The 19,968-nt window shown below is 36.4% G+C and overlaps 1 protein-coding gene across 1 annotated transcript in view; it reads right to left on the bottom strand.

Moving 5' to 3' along the window:
- Positions 1 to 19,968, bottom strand: part of Tsr1 (Tsr1 ribosome assembly factor) — a 256,253-nt gene that overhangs the window by 68,309 nt on the left and 167,976 nt on the right. The window contains exon 15 of the mRNA XM_090371624.1: positions 14,177 to 14,228. Coding sequence (XP_090227750.1) covers positions 14,177 to 14,228 — 52 coding nt within the window. The remainder of the gene's footprint in view (positions 1 to 14,176; positions 14,229 to 19,968) is intronic.

Below are 19,968 nucleotides of genomic sequence, written 5' to 3'. Positions count from 1 at the left end.
AAACATTAAAGTACTTCTAAGATCCTGAGTGCAAAGTACTGTGACTTTGCTTGGAGTGTCTGTAGTAATCTTAATTGTATTACTACCTTGTTTACAATGAAGTTTCACAAAATGGTTTCTGTTTGTGGCACAGTCGTATAGCAACAAAACATTATATTAAAAAGAGGAAAGGATTTTTACCAGAGAGAAGTAATATAAAATATGTTCTACTGGTTGAACCAAAAAAGATTCTTCTTCTGCCTTTGCATATAAACTTGGATTAATGAATATTGTTAAGGCTCTGGATAAAGAAGGAAATGGATTCTGCTACCTAAGGGAAGTGTTCCCCAATTTAACAAAATTGTAAAACTAAGAGAAGGAATTTTCATTGGACCTCAAATAAAGAAACTCCTCAGAGTTGATGTCTATGAAACAAAGCTACAGTATACTGAACTAGCAGCTTGGCAATTGTTTAGAGCAGTTGTGCATGGGTTTTTAGAAGGAAAGAGAGAATATGAATCTCTAGTGTCAATTGTTGAAGTTAAACATAAGAAAAGCACCTGGGGTGGATGGGATCTATCCAGTTTTATTAAAGGAGGCGGCAAAGCAACTAAGCAAACCCTTAGCCATAATTATGAGAGCATCCTTGGACTCAGGGGAGGTTCCCACGGACTGGAGATGTGCAAATGTATCGCCAATTCACAAAGGGGGATCAAAGGGTGACACGAGTAATTACAGACCAGTTAGTTTAATTTCTGTTCCGGGTAAAATAATGGAGTCACTGGTTAAAGATGCATTGCAGGATCATCTAGACAAAACTGCAGCAATAATTCAGACACAGCATGGGTTTGTTAAGGGAAAGTCTTGTCTGACAAATTTGATTGGTTATTATGATGTGGTTACAAAGGAACTGAATGCAAAAAATAACTTTGATATCATATCGCATGGAAGGCTACTGTACAGATTGGAGCAGAATGGTATTAAGGGTAAGCTGCTACAATGGATAAAAGGATGGTTGAGTGGGAGAAGACAGAAGGTAGTAATCAATGGGTGCTGCTCTTCGTGGACTAATGTTATTAATGGAGTCCCACAGGGTTCGGTGTTGGGTCCACTGTTGTTTTGTATATTTATCAATTATATTGATGAAGGTATATCAGGCTTAATGTCGAAGTTTGCAGATGATACAAATGTTGGCAGGGTTGTTAATGACAGTGTGCTACTGCAATTCATCAGAAGTTTTACACATGCCTTAAAATTCTTGAAAAAGGGTTTAGAACCGCGACGTAAACTTTGATAAAATTCAGAGAATCGGAAATAGAAAATAAACACAACAAAATGTACTGTAATTGGGTGCTCTGTAGTGCATTTATTGTTGAAAATAAAGAAGAAATCCAAAGACACACAAAAAAATGCTAGATAACCTAATGTTTAAATGCATACTGTGCTGTACTGTATATTAATATAAAGTATTTTGCCAGCTAAATTGGATTTCTAGTGCAGTCTATACTTTAAAAAAAAAAATCAAAAAATCCTGTTTTCATCCTTAAAAATGTCTGAACTCCAGCTTTTTGAAAGTATCAATTTTCTCTCAAGATTGCAATCAACAATGGAAATTTTAGCATTTTAGAAAGTTTGGTTAGGGGGAGACGTTACAACTGGAAAGCTTTACATATTTCTTTTTAAGAAAGTTTACTTATCAGAACTGGATATCAGTCAGTGTATTTAGAACTAAGTTAAATAGCTTTATTAAATGTTGTAAGAAAGAGATAATTACAAATTTATTAATTTAGTACATACTTTGTATATTGCATATTTTACACATGGTGTTAATACCTTTATTAACAAAAACTTTTGAAAATAATATATTCTAAACATAAGCACTTTTTATTGTAATTACTGTAAATAATGTTCTTGCATCATACATTTTCACAGTAATAATTGAATCCCAAACCTATATAAAAGTGGAAAAAAAAATTATTTCTATTATTCAAAATTTCCATTATCACCTCAAATAGCACTGGCCAAAAAAAAAAAAAAAAAAAAAAAATCATATCCCTGAACTAAAGTTGCAGATTCAGAAAATGCCAAAATTATACTCCATTGAAAAATATGCTGTAATTTTATAAATGAATTCACCATTTTCTAATATCATACAATAATACCTATGCTATCTTAAAAATGAATTATTCATTTTAAAATACTTTAATCAAACATATAATGTACAACATAGATACATTCTGTTTCCTGGAAAATTTTTACAACTCAGTTTTTCTGTATAGTACATTTTGTTTCCCTCTTAAGAAAAGCGCCTCCGTAGCCAGGTGGGAAGGAGCAGCAGTGCGTAGCACACGCTTCTTGATTAAACCGGGGTTCGAGCCCGTCACCACCAAATGCGGAAAGGTCTGGAAATGATCACCGCATATCCCGGAGCAATATGGCCTTAGTTGCTAATGCTCCTAAAAACCAAATCACAAACACAAACAAACCTCTTAAGAAACCAGCAGCCTTCTCCCATCACAGTATCCCAGCAACCTTGATACTGCTTTTCCATTGTGGATATGAACAGAAGTTAGTTTCCCGGAACAGAAGTTAAACTAACTTCTGTTCCGGGTAAAATAATGGAGTCACTGGTTAAAGATGCATTGCAGGCTCATCTAGACAAGACTGCAGCAATAATTCAGACACAGCATGGGTTTGTTAAGGGAAATTCTTGTCTGACAAATTTGATAGGATATTATGATGTGGTTACAAAGGAACTGGATGCAAAAAATAATTTTGATATCATATACAGTGAAACTTCTTCTAATGGACACCTCTCTTTAATGGACATCTCTCTACAACGGACATTTTCAAATTCCCCAACTCACCTCTATTGGTTTTAATGTGTTTGCAGCTTCTGTCTAGCGGACATTCTCTGTAACGGACGAGGACAGGCAATCTACACTGTTTCGTTTAGATTAGCACTTAATTTGATCTCCCCATAACGGACTGCGGGAGAGCTCACGGCCCTTTTTCTAGGAACTTTTCTTCCACGTATTGCCTCAATCGTTAACACATGTACTCAAGTACATGTGTTAACAATAACAAAATTATGGATAGTTATGGTTGAACATGTCCAAAGTTCAACCGTAAAGAGATCTGAACCCAGTTTTTGCTTTTCTCATCTGGCTGAATATTCTCACACACTCCACACCACTATCAAAAATTGCTAAACTGTCAAGCATGATTTGGAATAATTTGTTATATTTCAAGCTTCCTTGTGCAATTGTCAGTTCCCCAACCAAGTACCAACATACACCACTTCTTTCTTCTTTTGTAATAGAAATTTCATAAGTTTCTCTCACTGAAACAGAACTGATGCTGCAAAACATCTGCTGCTTCATTTGGTTCTTTATCTTTAACAACACCAAGAAGTACCCAAAATTGCCTATAAAAAATTTCAAATTTGAAAATGATGCCCTGCCAGTTAATGAAATTTGTCAGTTTTGTCATCTCAGCATTTATAAGGACATGATTTTTAAATGGGAACTTGTCCACAATGTAATCAATCACAGTCATAAGGTACCTCCTCACTGAGCAAAACGTTACAAGAAATGGCATTAGAAATGTCTGGTATGGTAATCAATTTCCAAAATGGAAGATTTAAAAACTGTTGGTAAATTTGCACATAACATCCTTCAACATATCTAGAAGTAATGACTTCATTACATGGACATGAGGTACTTTGGATTGATTGGTGCGTGGATTTTCAAACATCTAAAAGATTTGAAAACTTGAACATACATTTAAAAGAAACAAGAAAATTTGCTTTATTCAAGCCAGAAGACATAAATGTGAAGATATCTGCATGAGTGAAGATAATATGGTTAGAATTATCAGCTTGCTTGGCCTGTTTAGGATTGCTTTCACCAGAAGTGTATAATTCAAAAGTTCTTTTCCATGGGAAATTCATTAATTTGTCTTCTTTCAAAATTTCTTTTGGATCATGAATTGGATTTGGATACGAGTTGGTGGCACTCATTAATGATTGCTTATTGTGCAATTTAATTTGGTAACTCTGAAAGGCACTCAATATGGCTTTTCTGATCACTACCAACCTCTTCTTTAAATAAGCCCATCAAAGGTTGCCACTTTTCTGCCAGTCTAGTTACACATTTAACTAAAGAGAGCCAACATGTACACCCGTGATTTCAAATCCTTTTTAATTAGCATACATAAACTGAAATTTTTTAAATCTACCTTTCCTTTAGCACCTCTCTCTCTCTCTCTCTCGATAGTAGTAAATGTTCTTGTTTATACTCCGGCACGACCACCAGGTCAGTGGAATTTACAATAAATCATTGATATAAATGTTAATCGTATTTAGAAACCTGAGATATAAATGTTAATCATATTTAGATGTCACCTGAAATCTTATGTCATATTTCTTTGGCAGCTTACTGAAAGATATTAATTACCTTTGCAATGAACAACTCAAATGAAATGACTGTATCTAACACATAATGCTATTCTGTGTTAGGCACATTTCTATTTTGAAATGTATGCTACCAAAGCACACCATACAGCCAATTTATTAACATAAATTGACTTATGTAATTTGATTGGGAATGAGAGTAGCCTTGTGCAGGCATAGCTTTTTACGGCTCCGGCAAATAGAGAATTTTTTTCTATTTTATTAACTTAAATTGGTATATTAACTTATTTTCTAGAGTAGCTTTACATTCCTACTAATGATACTTAGTTTAATTTTTAATTCGATAGTGATTTTGTAAGTTATTACTTAGTATCAGTAAGGGTATCCAATCCATGTGTTTTATAAGTTTTGCAGCTCAGGCGAACAGTTAGTTTTTAGCTATATTTAGCTGCTTTATTGACTTAATTGTTAAATTAAATTATTTTCTATAAGTGGCTTATAGACCTGGTCAAGATCTTTGGTTTATTCTGAATTGAGATAGCGAGATTTTGGAAGTTAATTAATATTTAGTGTCCACAGATTTACCGTTCGTAATTTGCCGCCATTGTTATACGATACAACATTATATCCCGTACTAGATAGCGTTAGCTTAGTATAGTATAGTATATTATCAATTAATCAGTAAAATTTATTAACTTGTTAAACTTCACTGTCAATTAAATTGCACTTTTTTTTAACTAAATACATATAATACTTAGATTAGATTTTACAAACGTAACATTATTAATTAATACATAACTTGATACGAAAGTTATATAATGGAACTAGGAGATAATACTCGATACTGAAAAAAAAAAAAAAAAATATATATATATATATATATATATAGATATATAGATAGTGATAAAGTTTAGGGTTACAATATTGAACTGAATTTTGGAATTTTATTGAAATTGAATCGAAATCAGGACTCAAACCAGAGCAGCAAAACAAAGTAAAAGGCTCAAGCTAATGGAAGCCAGAGCTTGCACTTGATCATCACACAACACAGCGGCAACCCCCAAGGCAGAATGCGCTGGTCCCACACGAACTAGTAGTTGTCAGTGATTCTATTGTCAGGGAAACGGGGACATGGTATGTAAAATGGATAGGTGGAACAGGACCAGGGTATGTCTGCCAGAGGCAAACGTTGATGAAAATGTAAATACTAAGAAAAACAGCAAGGATTTCTTTACTTATATAAACTCTAAAAGGAAGGGGATGAATCAAATTGGTCCACTTGATATTGATGGTTTGACTGTTGATGATCCTGCTCAGATAGCAAACAAGCTGAATGAGTATTTTGCATCTACATATACACATGAGAAGTTATTAAGGTTTGAAAATGCCAGAAGGTTATCAAATTGTGGCAGGGTGCTTAATGATTTTGTAATAACTGAGAGCAAAGTGAAGGAGAAATTGTTGAAGTTAAACATAAGAAAGGCACCTGGGGTGGATGTGATCTATCCAGTTATATTAAAGGAAACGGCAAAGCAACTAAGCAAACCCTTAGCCATAATTATGAGAGCATCCTTGGACTCAGGGGAGGTTCCCACCGACTGGAGATGTGCAAATGTATCGCCAATTCACAAACGGGGATTGGAGGGTGACACGAGTAATCACAGACCAGTTAGTTTAACTTCTGTTCCAGGTAAAATAATGGTTAAAATCAAAGAGTCACGGGTTAAAGATGCATTGCAGAATCACCTAGACAAGACTGCAGCAATAATTCAGACACAGCATAGGTTTGTCAAGGGAGAGGAGTCTTGTCTAACCAATTTGATTGGATACTATGATGTGGTCAAAAAGGAACTGAAGGCAAAAAATAATTTTGTTATCATATACTTGGATTTCAGGAAAGCTTTTGACACTGTTGGGCATGGACGACTACTGTACAAACTGGAGCAGAATGGTATTAAGGGTAAGTTGCTACAATGGATAAAAGGATGGTTGAGTGGGAGAAGACAGAGGGTGGAAATCAATGGGTGCTAGTCTTCGTGGACTAATGTTATTAGTGGAGTTCCACAGGGTTCGGTGGTTGCTTTGCCGCTTCCTTTAATATAACTGGATAGATCCCATCCACCCCAGGTGCCTTTCTTATGTTTAACTTCAACAATTTCTCCTCCACTTTGCTCTCCGTTATTACAAAATCATTAAGCACCCTGCCACAATTTGATAACCTTCTGGCATTTTGTAGGACTCTGGGTAAATACTTCCTGAAATTTCAAAACTTTATATGCAGATTCTCTAGGCCTACCTGCTTCTTTCTGGTATCGTTCTTGAATACCCATTGAAAACATCTCTTTACAGTCACTGGAGATTTGGTGCCAGACAGCCACAACACCATTAAAATGGTAACAGTGTACTGTCACCATTTTAATGCTGTACTGTTGTACTGTGATGCTTGCTGGGATTAAGGCTGCCAACTGCATGAGAAAACAACTCATTGAGTTGCTCGGATAATTGCACATTGAGTTGCTCGGAACATTGGGTCCACTGTTGTTTTGTATATTTATCAATGATATTGATGAAGGTATATATCAGGCTTAGTGTCAAAGTTTGCAGATGATACAAAGGTTGGTAGGGTTGTTAATGACAGTAATGGCAGTGTGCTACTGCAACATGATCTAGAAAAATTGGGAAGATGGGCTGAGAAGTGGCAACTGAAGTTTAACTTTGATAAATGCAAAGTACTGCATATGGGTAGAAGTAACTCCAGAGAAACGTACCAACTGTGTGGTACTACACTTAAGGCGGTAGAAAATGAAAAAGACCTGGGAGTAATTGTGCAGTCAGATATGAAGTTTTCTGAGCAATGCAGACAGGATGGCCGGGCAGGTCATGGGGTTTTGTCATTGATATACAGAATTTTGCTAGCAGAGAAAAGAAGGTGATTGTCCCTCTGTATAAGACAATGGTCAAGCCATGTCTTGAGTACTGTGTACAGGTCTGGAGGACTCATTTTAGGAAATGAAGATTTGCTTGAGTGTGTACGGAGAAGGGCAACAAGATTGGTGAGGGGAATGAAAGGATCCTCTTACCAAGAGAGGCTTAAATTCTGCAAACTGCAGCGGCTGGAGACTAGGCACCTGCGAGGTGATCTGCTTGAGGTGTATAAGACCTTGAATGGGTTGAGCACACTGAATTCTGATGGGATTCTTCCACTTGTTCAGATTATGAACCTAAGGGGGCATAAATTCAAATTGAGGAAAGACAGATGTTGAATAGATGTGCAGAAATTTGCCTTGAACCAGAGGGTGGTTAATTGCTGGAACAAACTTCCATCTGTCGTTGTGGAAGTTTATAGGTTAAATAATTTTAAGGAGGAACTGGACAAACATTTAGACGGAACATTGTTCAGTAAATTTTTTTTTTTTTTTGGCTGATGCTGCATAAGCTCATACACTTGCTTTCTTGCATCACATGCCACTACTACTACATTGTAGAGCAGATATAATCTTTTAAGGGCACAAAAGGTGATATTGTTGTACACTTTGGCGCTAATGATATTAAGAGGAAGAGACCAGTGAAATTACTTCACAAGTACAGGTCACTGTTGAAAAAAAAAAAAAAAACCCGTGAGTTAGGATTGAATTTGAATGTGTCTACAATTCTGCCCAGACACGATAGGAGAGAGTATATGATGAGAGCCTTGTTGATCACTTCGGCCCTGGAAAGATTGTGCAAGGCTCAAGACGTAGAATTTTTTTCAGTCTGGTCTGTACTTGTTAACAGGAGAGACTGCTTCAACAGGGATGGGATACACTTAAATAGAAAGGGTGCGAGAATATTTGCTGATGCTATAGAGGCAGTGTTAGGTGGGTCAGAAAACTGCTAACTTGGGGGATACAAGGACTAAAAGATTACCAGTAGCCGCTGGCAGAGGTGAAAGTGATTCCTGCACTACTTTTATTGGAATGAGCAACAGTCTGGAAAACAAGATGCAGGGTATTTCAGATATTGCTGGGAGTCATTGTAGTACAAGTAAACACATGGGTTGTGTTAGAGTAGTTAAGAATAGGAACAGGTGCATGTATATTTGATGAATTTGAGGTGTTGGTTAAAACATCAAATGCAGTGTCACACAACTATAAGGAATGCAAAACTGGAATTCAGGGAATACAATGTGTACAGGAAGTGAGGAGGGGTTATGCTATTAGTTAAAAAACACAAAAAATTCAAGGAAGTGCAGCCAGTCGACATCACTGGATAATGCAGTGTTGAGTCAGTTTGGTGTGACATAAGAAGTGGGAGATCAAAATTGAGAATAGGAGTGTGTTATAGGCCTAATGACTCTGATGAGTATAATAAAAAACTGTACAGGGAAATAGAGTGGGCCAGTAAATCAGAGTTTTATAATAGTGGATTTTAATTTCCCGGATATTGACTGGAATTTGTGGATTGGTCACTCACCCAGTAGCAAGGCTTTTGTGGATTTATTGGATCATTGTTTTCTACATCAGCATGTTTGGGAGGCAACTAGAGGGAGTAATACTTTTGATCTGATTATCAGTAGTGATTCTTCATGCATTAAGAATATGCAGATAAAGGAACCACTAGGTGGCAGTGATCACAGTGTGCTGAAGTGGGATTTACTCAAAGAGGTAACCACTATAAGGGGTAAAGGGAAGGGTTTTTGCTTTCGTAAAGGCGACTACAGTGTTTTGAGATAGTATTTAAATTTTATACGGTGGGACAAACTGATGATGTTACCAACAGCAAATTCAATATGGGAGGCATTCAAAGAATTAATCTTGGAAGCTACTAGGCTTTACATACCAACTAAGAAATATTATTCAAGGTTTAGCCCTAAGTGGATGTCAGATGAACTAATGAGACATGGCAGAGAAGAAAAATGCACGGGATACATATAAATTAATGGGTGACATGTAAGCCTATGATAGATATAAGCTGGTCTGTAACCAAATCACAAAGGAGATTAGGCAGACAAAGGCAGATTAGGAGAAATCTTTGGCAAAGGATGCAAAGAAAAACAGTAAAGTGTTCTTTACCAATGTAAACTCTAGAAGCAAAAGGATGAATCAGATTGGACAACTTGATATCGATGGTTCAACCATTGATGATCCTGCTCAGGTAGCTAACAAACTAAATGAATATTTTGCATCGACATTCACACATGAGGAATACCAGAGGTGTATTCAACTATGGCAGTAAGCTAGATAATCTTGAAATAACTGAGAGTAAAGTGGAGGAGAAATTGTTGAAGATAAACACAAGAAAGGCACCTGGGGTGGATCGTATCTATCCAGTTATATTAAAGGAGGCAGCAAAGAAAGTAAGCAAACCCTTAGCCATAATTATGAGAGCTTCCTTGGACTCAGGGGAGGTACCCATAGACTGGAGATGTGCAAATGTGACCCCAATTCACAAAGGAGGATCAAAGGCTGACACAAGTAATTATAGATTTATGAGTTTAACTTCTGTTCCAGGAAAATTAATGGAGGCACTGATTAAAGAAGCACTGCAGGATCATCTAGATAATACTTCAGTTACAGCTCAGACACAGCATAGGTTTGTTAAGGGGAAGTCTTGTCCGACCAATCTGATTGGATACTATGATGTGGTCACAAAGGAACTGGATGCAGGGAATAACTTTGATATCATATATATTATCATTCTTCTCTTTCTTCCATCTTTTGTTGTGGAAGTTGATAGCCTAAATAAATTTAAGGCTGAAATGGACAGGTATTTGGAACGAACGGAGGGGTGAAATAGGAGCGGTTTTTTTTTTTTTTTGGCTAATGCTGCATAAGCTTGCTTTCTTACATCATATGCCTCTACTAATGCTAATAAATAAGTAGCAAGTTAAAAAAAAATTAAAAAATCCAATTTTAATGTCTTTTTCCTGTGACATAGTTCCATGAGGAGCTGCTGTGGCCACAACAAATTCCTCGAACTGCACTGATCATGTGCTGTACTAGCGGTATCGCAAAGTGTCACGCCAAAAAGTTCACTGATCCCATCCTTCCACGTAATTGCAGGTCTTCCTTTAACAGCAGTTTTTAGAGTTGGTTTTGTTATTGTTTCTGTGGCATCAGATAATGTGGTGGTATGCCATTGCCTACCACATGACCGATTTTGAAAGGGGCTGGCTTTAATCATAGGAAGATTCATCATGCATCCCATGAGATGCTCTTGAAGAGGAAAGGTGACTACAGCATAGCCCTGCTTAGTGCAGAAGGCTCATTACAACTGGTTTTTTCCTTGTTTTCAGAGGTCGTCTATGTATGTAAACAGATATATATTATTCATTAGATTCGCAAAAGTAGTTATTATATCTTCAGTCAATGAATTTATTCATAAGGTGGTGCTATTATCCCTCTTCTTCCTTCTTCGATGTCTAATTAATGTCCAGTATTTCCACCAATTAATTATGTAGAATATATTTTAAAATAATTTTTTCCCAAACCATAAAGCCTGCAAAGATTCCTTAGCATAAACATGTTTTCATGCTGATTCGAACGGTCTCCAATAAATACATTTCTTAGGTTTTAAAATATTTGTTCATTTAAAATCTACACTCCTTTAATATAGCATTAATCGCTGCATAATCCTCTGTATTTGTCGAACGTGCTTACCGTTAAACTGTTATTTTAATCTTAGAGCCTAAATGTAGTGCAGTTTTATTATTTATTTTTGTAAGATGGAGAAGGGGCAAATCAAGTAAAAAAAAAAAAAAAAAAAGACAGTCTTATTGTACAATCAAAGTGTTGACAGCTATGTGGTGGTTAATATTTTCCAGTTTGAGCATAGTTGGGGGTGACAATGGTTAACAGACTTTGATTATTAGAAAACAGAATAATTGAGGTTCTACTCTACTAAAATGCACTGTGATGCTCTTCCAGTACTTTGATTGCAAGCCTTGGGCACAAAACAAAGAATTATTTTTCCTTGAAAAATATTATGAGTAATATTATCTAGAATATCTAGAGTAATGCCTCTTGGATAGTTATGTTTGCACTACCTTCTCTTATTTTTTTTTTTTTTGGTTTTTTTTTTTTTTTTTTTTTTGTGTTATAGCAAATCAGCTCTTTTGGGCTATGTATGAATTACTTATTTTGATGTATAACATCTGGGATGAGATGCTTGGTAAAAGGGAAATCATAACAAATAAAATAAAATAACAGTAAAATCCATTTCCAAAGGAGAAAATATTTGGTGGTCAGTACAGTCCCTAGTTGTCACAGACATTCTTCCAGGTATGATAGGCTAGGGCTTTCTACGCAGAAGTGTAAAATGCTAATGGAACTGATATTCAGGTTCCACTTATGAGTAAAGTAAAGTGGCCGTGGCATGTGATGCAAGAAAGCAAGTGTATGAGCTTATGCAGCATCAGCCAAAAAAAAAAAAAAATCACACCATTCCCTCCAAATGCCTGTCCAGTTCCTCCTTAAATTTATTCTACTTATCAACTTCCACAACGACAGATGGAAGTTTGTTCCAGCAATTAACCACCCGCTGGCTAAAGAAATTTCCGCACATCTATTCTACATCTGTCTTTTCTTAATTTGAATTTATGCCCCCTTAGGCTCGTAATCTGAACAAGTGGAAGGATCCCATCAGAATTCAGCGTGCTCAACCCATTCAAATGTGTTAGTTGTCTGAAGGCACCAGGGTTCCCTCATCTCCGTGTTGTGTACTCTGTATGACAGAATTCTGTGGAGACCAGAGATTTAAAAAAGTGTGTGGGGAGTAATCTCCCCCTCACCTGGTGGGGTGGGTGGGAGAGAGACACATTTACTTCATTCATAATTCACATTCTCACTCTACTTGCATTCTATTTTTTATACTCTTTTCTTATATTTTACAATAATTTTTTTCCCTATTAGGTTATATATATATATTTCTCTCCCCACACAGTCATCTTTTTTCTCACACATCAAGGGGGATGCAATGGTGTGTAATATAAATTTATATGCCAATGCATAATAATTAGGCTAAAGAATATAAAATATTAAAACTAGGGTTAGTGTGTACTTAACTAACATTTATGGTTTGTGTTCTTTTTCTCACACACTTACACTCTCATTCATTCTTTTGGCTTTCATTTCATTTGTTCAACTCCCGCTTTCTGCACTGCCCTCTCTGGGCACCTCAACTTACTGTTATTCTTCAGTTGTGGTGCAGACCTAGCTGCAAGTTTTTTTGCAGGCCAGGGGAGAATGCGGTGATAGTGTGTGTTGTTGTTGTAAGTTATTATTAACTTTGTATTCTTTCGGCCAATTACATTTGCTCTTCCACTCATTCCCATTCACTATAACACTCATTCATTCTCTCTTTTGCTCATGCTGTCACTCTTTCTCTTGCCATAATTCCTAATTGACTCTTTCACTCAGTGCCCAGTCTATTCATTCTGGCTTTCATTCTCAATCATTTATCTTTCATTTTATATTGCATTCCCTGGCTGCTGTATATCTCCCTCCCATATACGTTTACTTATATGGTGTTGGCCCCAGGTTCCTACACATGGCAGTGGGGGGGGGGGGCACCCGGGTCATTCCAGTTTTGTCATGTCAGGTTTCTGTCAGGGTGCAAAATACTGCTATCCTGACAGTTTTTAAGTCATTGTCTGAGTGTTGTGGGAGACATGGGCAATTTTAACTATTAATTAGTGTTTAATTGCTGGTGGGGGGGCCTGAACTGCCATCCGTTGGATAGTTCGAATACTGGATGCTCTTTAGTCATCCCAGATAAACTTGGTAATGGTCTCTTCTCAAATGGAGTCTTCTCTAATGGCTATTCTCGGCCTCATGTCATTTGGCATTAAATGAATGTGAAATGGGATGACCTGCAAGATTTCTATTCTTCTTTACTTGGATGAATTACTCTTTTAAATCTTCTGACCTAAACATTTGCTCAGATTATGCAGTGAAATTAGACTCATAATGATGAAATACTTTATTCCATATTCCACCTTAAAAACCTTGGTTTTCAAATAAATGTGTCAAGGCCATTCAAGATCCAAATCTCCAGGTTCATTTTCTGCCTACAATAAACCTTTCCAACAATTATAAAGCGATTATTAATCAATACAAATTGATTTTGAACAGGTTAAGAATAAAAAAACTTGTTTCTTTTCCAAATGGTAGTTGAAAAATGTGGTCTCTTGCAAAAGCTACTGAACACAATTTCTGTCCATCTATACTCCCACCTCTGTTACAAAACTGATGGTTCTCTTACCTTCAGATAAGATAAAGCCAACCTTTACTAGCATTCTAATTTTTTATAACTCTTGTACTAACAAGGCAGGCAAACCATTTCTTACCATATGTAGTATACTCCATTACAGATCCACTTTGCAGTGAGGATCTGAAGTGCACCTGAAGTGGCTGCAGACTGCATGCAAAGAAAGTTAACGCAATGCTTATTTGTGAATATGATAATCCCCCCTTCTTTCTTACACACTTGTAAATAATAAAAATTTTGCTTTAGATTTCAAGTACTTTTAATGAAAAATGACATTTGTTGTTAGGGATGAAATTTACAAATCATATGCATTACCAAAACTGAGTTTTACCTCACCCTTTTTAAACTGACTTTTGGGTTTTGGCAGTTTGAACACTAAATTCATTGTACAGATAAGTCATAATCCAGCCAGAACAAAAGTTTATTATCCCAATGGTTAGCACAAATACCTCTACAAAGATATAATCCTATTTTAAAATAGTTATTTTTAAGCAATTTGTAAAGGTTAAGCAAAGTACCAAAGGGCAAGTTACTTACCAAACAGGCTTTTAGGAACATTGATGATATGAACAGTTACATACCAACCTGGCTGAAAAATCAAACCAAGAAAAAAAACATGTCAAATAAAAGTTATAATACTAATATTTATAAAATAAGCATCCTTGCTAACTTTTTTTCTCTTTCAAGGATAAACAAAAGAAAATGTGCTTATGAAACGTAGTAATCACTATTACAGAATTTTTTTAAAGCTTTTATTCAGTGATCTTTGATCTCACCTAAATGCAACATGAATAGAAATTCCATTTCTATGGGCATAACATGTAAGGTTTGAAAATTAAGGTCTAGAACTAGGTCAACTAAAAAAAACCAACTGTTAGAATGCAAAAAAAAAAAAAAAAAAAGCATTTAATATTTGTACAAGTAATTGCCATGATTTGCTACACACTTGGGAACATAATCATTTATATAATTAAAAACTCCCAAAAAATGTGAGATTGTGCACTCGTGGAATTAGTCAGTTCATATACATTTGAACTGACTAAGGAGGTTAGGCAGGTGAAGGCCGATTACGAGAAATCTGTGGCAAAGAATGCAAAGAAAAACAGCAAAGAGTTCTTTACTTGTGTAAACTCTAGAAGGAAGGGGATGAATCAGATTGGTCCACTTGATATCGATGGTTCAACTGTTGACAATCCTGCTCAGGTAGCTAATAAATTAAATGAATATTTTGCATCGACATTCATACATGAGGAGTTATTCAGGGAGGGGAATGCCAGAGGTGTATTCAACTCTGACAGTAAGCTAGATAATCTTGTAATAACTGAGCATAAAATGGAGGAGAAATTGTTGAAGATAAACACAAGAAAGGCACCTGGGGTGGATGGAATCTATCTAGTTCTATTAAAGGAGGCAGCAAAGGATGTAAGCAAACCCTTAGCCATAAATATGAGAGCTTCCCTGGACTCAGGGGAGGTACCCATGGACTGGAGATGTGCAAATGTGACCCCAATCCACAAAGGAGGATCAAAGGGAGAGACAAGTAATTACAGACCTGTTAGTTTCACTTCTGTTCCAGGAAAATTAATGGAGGCACTGGTTAGAGAAGCACTGCAGGATCATCTAGACAAGACTTCAGTTATAGCTCGGACACATCATGGTTTTGTTAAGGGGAAGTCTTGCCTGACCAATTTGATTGGATACTATGATGCAGTCACAAAAGAACTGGATGCAGGGAATAACTTTGATATTATATACTTGGATCTTAGAAAGGCTTTTGATACTGTTGCACATGGAAGACTGCTGCACAAATTGGAGCAGTGTGGCATTGGAGGCAAATTGTTGCTATGGATAAAGAAAGGGATGGTTGAGCAGGAGAAGACAGAGAGAGTGGTAATTGGACACTGCTCTTTGTGGACTAATGTTATTAGTGGAGTCCCTCAGGGTTCAGTGTTTGGTCCATTGTTGTTTTCTGTATTTATAAATAATATTGATGATGGTATATCAGGCTTAATGTCCAATTTTGCAGACGACACGAAGGTTGGTATGGTTGTTAATGACACCAATGACAGTACACTGCTGCAACAGGATCTAGAAAAGTTGAGCAGATGGGCTGAGAGGTGGCAAATGAAGTTTAACATTGACAAATGTAAAGTATCATATATGGGAAGAAATAATCCCAGAGTAACATATCAACTCTGTGGTACCACAATGACAGTGGTAGAGAATGAAAAGAACCTGTGGGTAACTGTGCAGGCAGATATGAAGTTTTCTGAGCAGTGCAGACGGTCTGCAAGAGTAGCTCATGTGTCTTTCAATGATATACAGGAATTTTTCTAGCAGGGATAAGGAGGTGATTTTTCCCTTGTATATGGTCAGGCCTCATCTTGAGTACTTTATACAAGTCTGGAGGCCTCACTTCAAGAAGGATAATGTAGAGCTGTTGGAACGAATACAGAGAAGGGCAGCAAGATTAGGGAAAGGAGCAAAGGGTTGCTCTTATGAAGAAAGGCTTAAGTTTTGCAAATTATAGTGTCTGGAGACTAGGCACCTGCGAGGTGATCTGATTGAGGTGTATAAAGATTTGAATGGTTTGAGCATGCTGAATGCTGATGGGATTCTTCCTGTTGCTCAGAATAATTGGCTGAGAGGGCATAAATTGAAATTGAGGAAAGGCGGTTGTAGGATAGATGTGCGGAAGTTTGCCTTTAGTCAGTGGACGGTTGATTACCGGAACAAACTTCCATCTGTTGTTGTAAGTTGATAGTTTAAATAGATTCAAGGCAGAACTTTACAAACATTTGGAGTGAGTGGATGGGTGAAATAAGGGTGTTTTTTTTTTTTTTTTTTTTTGGCTGATGCTATATAAGCTTGCTTTCTTGCATCATGTGCCTTTGCTAATGCTAACTGACCAATTCCTTTGTGAAATACCTTTAATGTCCTTTACACTTATATCATTATCCCTGAAGGAACATAAAAGTAAGCGCAGTTACAAAAATTTTTTTAAACAATAAATTTGATTTTGGGGTAAAAGAAGTAATTTGCAGAGAAATCACAAAAATAATGGGGTGGTTTAGCTCTATAATCCAATGTTTTGACAAAAAAACCCTTGAAATCCTCGCAACACATTTAACAGGAACCAATAGGCTCTTTTTCCTTGAAATTGAGGCTTTACTTGAATTCGTTTAAGCAACTATGGGAGCCTTACTTACTTTTATCTTCAAAAGTTTTTCGAATAAACAATCATCTGTAAATATGAAATGACTATAATCGTCACTCATGTGTGAAGAGAAAAAGCTCTTTTCACACTCAAGCTGCTTTTGATAAGAAGCATGACCCGTTCCCTCCCTCCATTCTGTCTTTCCTAAATACATTGTACATACCCTAGCACGGTGTTTCTTAACTGTTTTGAGCCGTGACCCAAGCAAAGATTAATAAAATACACATACAGATAACAATTAAATACATTTTATATTTTAATAATACAAAATACATTACTTATATTGACTATAAAATATTTAAGGGCGAAGGCCTCATGCTATGAGGTAGAATGACTAACATGTAGGTTAATGCAAAAGCAACATTTTAACATAGCCATCTACCAAAGTACAGTAATACCACAATTTATGCGAACTCGGAGTTACGCGGTTCTTGATTTTTTCGTTTAGCGTATATCTAAAATTAGCTTACCAGTGATTTGGAAGTCAAATCATAAAGCTTGGTGACAGCTTCCGTTTTTGAGGACTGGTTTGGTCACCACTTCATACCTGAAGTCGAACGTTATTGCAAGTCTAAACAGATTCCATTTAAAGTGATGCTTCTTATTGACAATGCACCCGGTCACCCTCCTGCCACCCTAATTAATTTTGACCAACGTGTGAAAGTTGTATTTTTGCCTCCAAACACAACCAGCTTGTTTCAACCGATGGACTAGGGAGTCATCAAAACATTCAAGGCTTACTACAAGAGGCATTCGTTTGCACGTCTGAATGAAGCTATGAGACAAAATAGTGAGATATCTGTTAAAGACTTTTGGAAACAATTCAATGTTTTAGATGCCATAAGAATCATTGAAGAATCGTGGGATGAAATTCACAAAAAAACATTGAATGGTGTCTGGAAGTAACTTTGTCCATTTTTTTTCAAAACCGAGATGAAAACAATGCCAGAAACTGATCATGTGAAGAAGAAGTTGTTAATCTTGCCAGGCAATTAGATTTGGAAGTCAATGGTGATGATGTGAACGAGCTGTTGGATTCACATAGTCAGGAGCTGACAATAAATGAGCTCAAAGAGATGCGTGAGCAAAACGTCACTGAAGTATCCAACACTTCAGACCCAGTTCCACCAGAAAAGCACATGACAATTGCAAGCTTGATAGAAGGTCTCAGCTCAATTGAAAAGGGCTTAAAAATTTTAGAAAACAGACTGCAATGAAGAACACATTATAGCTACAAAGCAAGGAATAAAAAAAAATATTAGCTTGCTACGAAGAAATTCTGCGTGAAAAAAAATGAAGGCACTGTGTCGTCAGACGAATTTGTTAGATTTTATGAAGCCATCGACATCGAAATAACTTTTTTACGTAACTCATTTATTTTTTTAATACATATTTTGTATTAATATGTATAAAGAACTGCAATTTTATTAAATATTTTTCTTCTAAACTAGTGTTTTTGTTAGTCTTTGGTCCCAATTAAACAAAATTTATATGTATTTATATGCAAAGTTGTAGCCCGACTTAAGCAAATTCGACTTAAGCGATTTTCGTCGGACCCACCTATTGCGTAACTTCGGGGTATTACTGTAGTTAAATTACTTAATTAAATTGGCATTGTTTTGGTTATATCTCATATTGTGAATGCCTTCACGAGTTGCCATTGCATTGTACTACCTCGAATAAATAACACTTCACCAGTGGAGAAGACTCATACTTCATAACTGGGTTTTCACTATTGCAACACCAGGGTACCTGCCCACCCACCGAAGAGAAGCCAACAAGCTTTGAAATGGTGCCGTCTGGGCGGTGGTATCCGCTGAGAATAAATAACACTAGTCTTCTCCACTGGTGAAGTGTTATTTATTCGAGGTAGTACAATACCATGGCAACTCGTTGTGAAGGCATTCACAATGAGATGCCAATTTAATTAATTAATTTTACTACTCTGGTAGATGGCTATGTTAAAATGATGCTTTTTGCACTAACCTACATGTCAATCATTATAGCTCATAGCATGAGGCCTTTGCCCTTAAATATTTTATAGTGTATATCACTGCACACCATCAGGCATCTCTCGTATTGTGAAGTTATACTTCATAACTGGGTTGTCACTATTGCAACACCAAGGCACCTGCCCACCCACCGAAGAGAAGCCAAAAAACTTTGAAACGGTGCCGTCTGGGTGGTGGTATTCGCTGAGAATAAATAACAGTAGTCTTCTCCACTGGTGAAGAGTTATTTATTCGAGGTAGTACAATACCATGGCAACTCGTGAAGGCATTCACAATATGAGATATAACCAAAAGATGATTACTATATTGGTAACAACATTAAATCTTATTAATGTGAACCTTGGCTTTGAATAAGTTTTGAAAGCTCATCAAATCTTGGTGTTATATTAGTTAGGCTGCACCTTAGGTCATCTTCAGAATGCAGTCTGTTTTGCAATCTGATTTTTGTTATAGTTAAGACTTGAAAACCCTGATTTGCATATGTATGTTGTTGCAAAGGGCAGTAGTACTTTCAGTGCTTCGTTTACTAATGTTGGCTTTCCGCTTTTTAATTTCAACCAGAATGCACACAAAGACTCGGTGCTTTTGTTAAAAGTGTAGTGAAGTGCCTCGTCACTTTGTATTTTAATGAGTTGCTCTTATAGGTTATTAATATTGACAAAATCTTCATGCAATTCATTTACTTCAAAATTAAATGGCATTCGTATCAATTACATTTGAAGATATCTCCTTCGGGAATATACCGATCAAATTCTAATATTAGGTTTTCTAAATGTCTGATGATAATTTCTCGTATGTCAGCATCAGTGAAATTAATATTTGTATCTTCAACAAGTTGATTAAGGGTCGGAAAAGAGGCAAGTTTCTTTTCTTCTACAATTTTGGCTTACCTTTGAAACATGTTGCATGAAAACTTTGCTGAGCCCCTAGCATTGCTGGTGCACCATTGGTGCATACATTGAATCCAATTCAATCCTCCTTCCTTGAAAAAAGAATCTACCATTTGAAAAATATCTTCTCCTGTTGTTGTAGTGGTCATTGGTCTGCAAAGATGTCTTCTTCCATATCTTTTCCACCTGGGTAACGTACATAAACCATGA

The sequence above is a fragment of the Mastigoproctus giganteus genome, chromosome 4 (assembly GCF_048544385.1).
Source record: "Mastigoproctus giganteus isolate SK-2022 chromosome 4, ASM4854438v1, whole genome shotgun sequence".
Lineage (NCBI taxonomy): Eukaryota > Metazoa > Arthropoda > Arachnida > Uropygi > Thelyphonidae > Mastigoproctus > Mastigoproctus giganteus.
The sequence above is the reverse complement of the archived record's forward strand: the minus strand, read 5'-3'. Positions and strand labels throughout refer to the sequence as shown.